This window comes from Kryptolebias marmoratus, linkage group LG14, assembly GCF_001649575.2.
Source record: "Kryptolebias marmoratus isolate JLee-2015 linkage group LG14, ASM164957v2, whole genome shotgun sequence".
In the NCBI taxonomy this organism is placed as follows: domain Eukaryota; kingdom Metazoa; phylum Chordata; class Actinopteri; order Cyprinodontiformes; family Rivulidae; genus Kryptolebias; species Kryptolebias marmoratus.
This window is the reverse complement of record NC_051443.1, coordinates 7,636,256-7,642,472: the sequence shown is the minus strand read 5'-3', so window position 1 is coordinate 7,642,472 and position 6,217 is coordinate 7,636,256. Positions and strand designations below refer to the sequence as shown.

General features: G+C 44.6%; 1 protein-coding gene across 1 annotated transcript in view; it reads right to left on the bottom strand.

Annotated features, from left to right (window-relative positions):
• Nucleotides 1-414: 414 nt before the first annotated feature.
• The window catches only part of grk3 (G protein-coupled receptor kinase 3), a 73,564-nt gene continuing 67,761 nt past the window's right edge, over nucleotides 415-6,217 (bottom strand). Inside the window, exons 18-21 of the mRNA XM_017432296.3 lie at nucleotides 4,539-4,701; nucleotides 4,320-4,456; nucleotides 1,324-1,437; nucleotides 415-1,227 (exon numbers count right to left, since the gene is read on the bottom strand). Coding sequence (XP_017287785.1) covers nucleotides 1,066-1,227; nucleotides 1,324-1,437; nucleotides 4,320-4,456; nucleotides 4,539-4,701 — 576 coding nt within the window. The 3' untranslated portion in view covers nucleotides 415-1,065. The remainder of the gene's footprint in view (nucleotides 1,228-1,323; nucleotides 1,438-4,319; nucleotides 4,457-4,538; nucleotides 4,702-6,217) is intronic.

Here is a 6,217-nt window from a genome sequence, read left to right as displayed (position 1 = left end):
CCCCCCTGGAAGCCTTCATACACACAATAGTTACACCTTTGTCCATAGTCACTGATCCCCAGGTACACTGGTTCTTCCTGGTTCCCATAGCAACCGGCTACTGTTTGACAGCCAATGGAATCTCAGTCTCCCTAATAATGGGCTGCGTGGGAGTCAATCTGAAGAGAGTCTGTGGTCCTTCCTATTTTCTGGACTGGAATGATCAGTTGATGCCATTAACAACCCCTAGCCCCGCCCACCGCCGCCGTCTGAGTGTCCAGAGGGAGCAGAGGGGGCGGGTCCTACCGGCTGCTCAGGTGACTCAAGTAAAAATATTCACGTTGGCACTTTGCGCACTCAAGTAACAGAGAGGAATGGTTTGAAGGAGGGACGAGAGGATCCAGATCAGCAGCAGTTGTTTTTTTTATTTTTTTGTAGGATGTGTGTGTGTGTGTGTGTGTGTGTTTATTTATTTTTTTTGCTTTTACATTCCCTGCAGCAGCCCTGCCTCCTCTTCATTGCCTCACACAGAAGAGTTGGGGGGGTGGGGGGTGGATGAGGATCTTTCCCGCCCTTTTTGTTTTGTTGCTGTTGTTTTTTGTTTTTTTTCTTGGATGAGTCCTTCAAGCTGTTGCTGTGCTTCACAAAGATCCAAGAGAGACAGTCGTGTGATTCAAACAGAGCGGGGTGGTGGTAGGTGAAGGGGCGGGGGGGCATGAGAGGGCATTGGGTGGCACCCCTCAGTTCTTCACGAGCTGAACCCCCCCCCACAGATTTCTCTCCTTGAATCCTTACCTCCCCTATATGGCAGAGTCCCATGAATGGAAATAAAAATAAACCAATAATTCTCCTCTGTTTGGTCGTCGTGGGAGGTGTGGTGTGTGTGTGTGTGTATGTGTGTGTGGAGCTGGTGGGTCCGTACACACACTGCGACGCTCTGTGGAGGGGGTGGGGTTGTGAGGACAAATGTCTTCATGTCTTACAGTGATGAGGTGGTGTGCAGTGTCTGTGTCAAGGTGTGTGTGTGTGTGTGTGTGTGTGTGTGTTTTTATATATATTTATATATAAACATGTGTGCGCGTGTATTTACAGGCCGTTACTGTTGCGGTGTGTGAGGGGAGGTTTGGAAAGCTCCACCACGCCGGCTCGGCTTTTCCCAATGACTTTCGGGGCGCGGCGCAGCAACTTCTGAGCTTCCGCGAACGCCTCATTCAGCTCCTTCTTCCACTGCACGAACTCCGGATCGCTCTGCGGACACGAGAAGGAAACAAAGCAATCACCTCTTTGTCGTAACGTCGGTTCCCCCCTCGTGTTCAGTGGCGCCACCGGATGGGGGGGTCCTACCTCACACTGCAAAACAAACTGCTTCCCTCCTTTGATGCGCAGCAGAATACACTTCTTGTCTTTAATTTGTGTCTCTTCCACCGATACGATCTGCTCCATCGTCAGCAGGTTTTGCTGCAAACAAAAGAAAGTGTCTGTAAGTGACAGGTGAAATTCTTACAGCATCACTGGCTGCAGTATTGACTTTAAAATGTTTGATTTGGGTATAAATTTACAGTGACAAGCACAATGCTAATCACAATAGCTTTTAATAGGTGGTTTTAAAGTTGAGTTAGCATTTATGCTAAGTGTTGGTGACCAGTCTGTTTTTGCTTTTAGGCATGAAAGTATATAAATCACTGTTTATTTATGGAAAATAAGCCATAGTCATTTCAGTTTCAAGACAATCAAAATTAGATGCAGCCCACTGAATCGTGAGCTGTCTAAAGATTCCCACTCTGAACGATTATCTCTGACAGGTTGGTTGTAAACACTCCACTGGGGTTTGGCCAAAATGTAAAAATTTGGAAAAATTTGTGTTTAGGAGTTTCTTTTTCTTTTTTTTAATTGAGGTTCCTTTGGTTTCAAACCAGGGTGTTGCTCAAATCCTTTAACAAGAAATCCAGCAGATCTAACAAACGGCTCAGCTTTGTGCTTTAGTTGCTTGCAGCAGTCTGAGCGATTGTGCCGATTGTTTGCAAATACAGTACGTAGCATACGGCTTCACTGTTGGCCTGAGCCGGCTAACGTGGGAGAAGTAACTGCACAGAGCAGCTTCATTTGGTGCGGTTCCTTTGAGAATTGTAGGTTAACTTGCTGGTAGACTCGGCCCACTGCAGATGGTCGGTTTATTCGTCCAATCAGCTAACCCTACAATCTACCGACACAAGACTTTTACTGGACCAGGTGGAGCGCTTTAAGGACCAAACAAGCTTTTCTTGGACTCATAGATTATTGATGAAAATATTCCCAGTTTATGGCCAGCTACTACAGGAAAAGAAAAACCACAAAAAGGTCTGCTAGGTTTGGAGTAAATAAAACACTGTGTGGAGTGCTCAGCAGGTGGAGCCTACACTGTTCCACCTGGCTGAAAGAAAAAATATGGATTGCTAACAGAAACAGCTGATCAATCGTGTGATTAGGACTATGAAATTATTAATGACTGGGTCAGAAATAGTTCACAAGACAAACAATAATAACCTAATGTAATGCGGAACTGAAATATGATGACAAGAAATCGATTTATTATTCTGGTTATTATCACGGGAGGGGCGGGGAATAGACGTTTTTGGCCTCGCTTCTGTAATTTTCTTCCTCAAAAATCTTGTAAAGGTTTAAGTCAAGCCTCCAACTTAAAGTAAAAGACGGGAATAAAGCTGTGGATGATAGCTTTGTTTTTTCAGAACGCTGTTTATGAAGGCACTGGTTTTGATTCACTGATGAGGTTGCAATTTGTGAAAAACGACTAAAAAAATAAATGTTGGGGACTGAAGTGTCAAGCTCCTGGGAGGATTTATGACTCAAGTTACCAAATATGGCCTATTTTAAGAAAAGGAAAAAAAAAGGAACCCCATCTACTTTCAATTCTAGTGTTTTACGTATCAAGACATAATTGAAATAATCTGGAGTTTACCAGGTTCTAAAATAATTTGAATCTAATCAAGTGTAGAAAACCACCCAGCAGTTCCACCACATCAGGTCAGTCCAGCCCCTGACCCGGCAGCCTGTAGAACCTGCTTTAGCAGCAGTAGTGCTTTTCTGTCTAACTATATCAGTCTCTCACATGACTGGGAAGGAATTTTGGCCCACTCTTCTTTACACTTCTCTTCGGTCCATTAAGCTTTATAGACTTTCACTTCTGCTCAGCTCTCTTCAGGTCCTGTTGCAGCGTTTCAATCAGGTTTGTGGTTCTGGACTTTGACTGGACTGCAGCAACATCTTGATTCTTTTCTTTTTCGGCCATTCTGTTGTAGATCAGCTGCTGTGATGGACCGGCGACCTGTCCGGGGTGTCCCCCGCCTCTCGCACAGTGACTGCTGGAGATGGGCACCAGCTCCCCGCGACCCGGAGAGGAGAAGCGGATAAAAGGAAATGGATGGATGTTGTAGATCAGCTGCTGTGTTTGGGACCATTGTTCTGTTGCATCATGACCCAGTTTGGTCCAATTTGACTCTTAAATACTTTGGTCCACAGAGGAGCTCATGGTTGACTTTATGACTGCAAGGAGCCTGGGTCCTGCAGACGCAAAACAAGTCAAAACCATCCTTCCACCACCATGCTTTAAAGATGGTATGAGGCTTGGTTTTCTCTAAACATGTCACTGAACATCACGGCCAAACACCCCTACTTTGGTCTGATCGTTTCAAAGGACAATGTTCAAAATGAAGGTCATTGCTGATGTCTTTCACATCATGTTTTTCCTCCTTGGCGTTGTGTTAACACACACCTGTATGCTCCAGGGCAGCAAACTGCCAAAAACTCCTGCTTTTATAGAGCTGATCTAACCAATGATGATCAAATTATCAATACATTTGATCAGCAGCTCCTGGCTGATACTTTCCCTCTTAAATCCTACGGAAACAGCACAGGAGGTCTTTGTTTTTCCACACACAGCTTTTCCATTTTGGCTTTGTTTTACTCAAATTAATAATTACATGGTGGAATCTGTTGTGTGTTTTTGTACACTTGAGGTTGAGGTTTGCAGGAAGCTGCAAAAACAAACAAGGCTGCAAATACAGGAAGCACTACTGAGTGGAAAGCAATCTCTAAACCTGCTGTGGGCACAGACAGTTGAGACCTGGTGGCAACACTCACCCCATCTTTCAGCTTTTTAAAAGGTTTCAGCCACTTCTCCTTCAGTGGTGAGTCAGGACAAACAGACAGACAATGTTCACACACTGACAGAACAGCCGTGCTCCGGGACAGACAAGCTGACTCACATCAGTGTGAACATGGAGGGCAATGTGACTTTAATATGTGTGTGTGTGTGTGTGTGTGTCCCCACCAGGCTGACTCACCCGTGACTCGCCCTCCCCCCTCCACTCCACTCGGTTGGGGAACAGATAGAAGTAGCGGCGCTGCCACTGGGTGAGGAACGGGTTCCCCAGCTTCAGCATGTAGCCATGCATTATGCAGTCCTTCCCCAAGGCGTAGTCTGCACGCGGACACAAACCGTTAAAAAAACCCGACGGCGGTTCTCGCGGCGCGACGACACGTTGCTCGGCGGGTGTTATTACCCTCCTCGTGGCCCAGCTGCTTGTTCTTGGCCCTCTTGCGAGCCTCGATCTTGTCCGTGTCCAAGTTGACCGCCTCGTACACGGTCTCGGCCACCTCCTGCTGCCAGCGCTCCGATATGACCAGAGGGAAGTTCTTGTACAGCTCCTGGTCGCTGTCCAGCAGCTTGAGGACAAACAGCACAGTGTGTTTCAGTAAGGACACAAAAAGGTCTCGTCTCCATCATCGTGGACACTGCAAGACGACCTGACAGAGGTTAAGTTGGTCGCCACACTCGGGAGCATGAGGTGACCTCAGTGAATCTACCACACACGATTTGACAAACAGGAAGAAGTTCTGAAGAGAAAATGAGGCCCCCTAGACACAATGCTGTGAAAACTGCAGCCCAGAAATACAGCCGAACGCACACCAGGAGACTGGAATGAATCAACACCACTAAAACATGTAAGACACATTAAACTGAAGTGGATGGAATAAAACAGAATAACTTTAAAATATAAGCTTAATATTGTTTCTGTCTCACTAGAATAGTCAATTGCCACACATTATCTCTTTTGCTGTTGTGTTAATAATGGGACGATTAGCGGTCGTGTATCTCTAGATGTTTGTCAACAACAAAAATAAAATTTTTCCTCATCCATTTTTAAACTTTTCATATTAAACTGCGCTATAACCTAAGAAAAGAATAACTGTCAATAAAAGCATGAGGAAAAACGAGCCGCTGTGTAATCCCGGGTGTCCAAGCAGGGAGTGAGTGTACATAAAACCGTTTTTATTTCAGGAGCGGCCACGCTTAAAAATAGAACGGTGTCAAGAAATATTGTCGGACGCCACGGCACAGAGCGTCAGTCAGAGGCCAGCTGCTGCCTGTGTGTGTGTGTGTGGAGGGGGTCGTCTTTGAAAATAACAGAGATGTCATTTTTGACACGCGTCATACGCCGCTTGTGCTCTTTGGTGCTACATCACAACAACAAACTAGGCTTTCAGGAGCCATTTTGTTTGATGTTTCTGACTCCAGGTTCTGAGTCTTTCTTAGATTCTTTGGTCTGAATTTGATCAGCGCTGAAGTAAGGATTTTAGGGGTGGAAGGATGGCTCAGCTGGTTAAACAATTGCGATGATTTTCAGTTTAACCAATGACCAGGCACCTAAAGCATCCTGAAATACTGGCTTTTTATACACTTCTTTTATTAATTAAAGTACAGTTTTAAAGGCAGACACTAATGTTTTTCCCTGTGTCTGTTAGCAAAATATCTCACAAACCACTGGACTGGTTTTAATGAAACTTTCAGGAAGTAATCACTGGATGTACATCTACAACTGATTAATTACTGGAGTCAACACCATTCACAGCTAAGTGTCTTTAGCAAACACAAAAATAGCTGTGACTCAGTGAATTTTACAGATATCTGTGTGGGGAACGACTTTTGGCTTCTACAACAAATATTTTAAGCGCAAACAGATCCTGCGAGCTCTTTGTTTACAACTGGAATACAACGAAACAGGCAATACGCACCCTTTCTAGGAATGCTCCTTTCATAGATCTACAGGTGCTGGTCATAAAATTAGAATATCATGAAAAAGTAGATTGATTTCAGTAATTCCATTTAAAAAGTGAAACTTGTATATTATATTCATACATTACATACAAACTCATATATTTCAAATGTTTATTTCGTTTA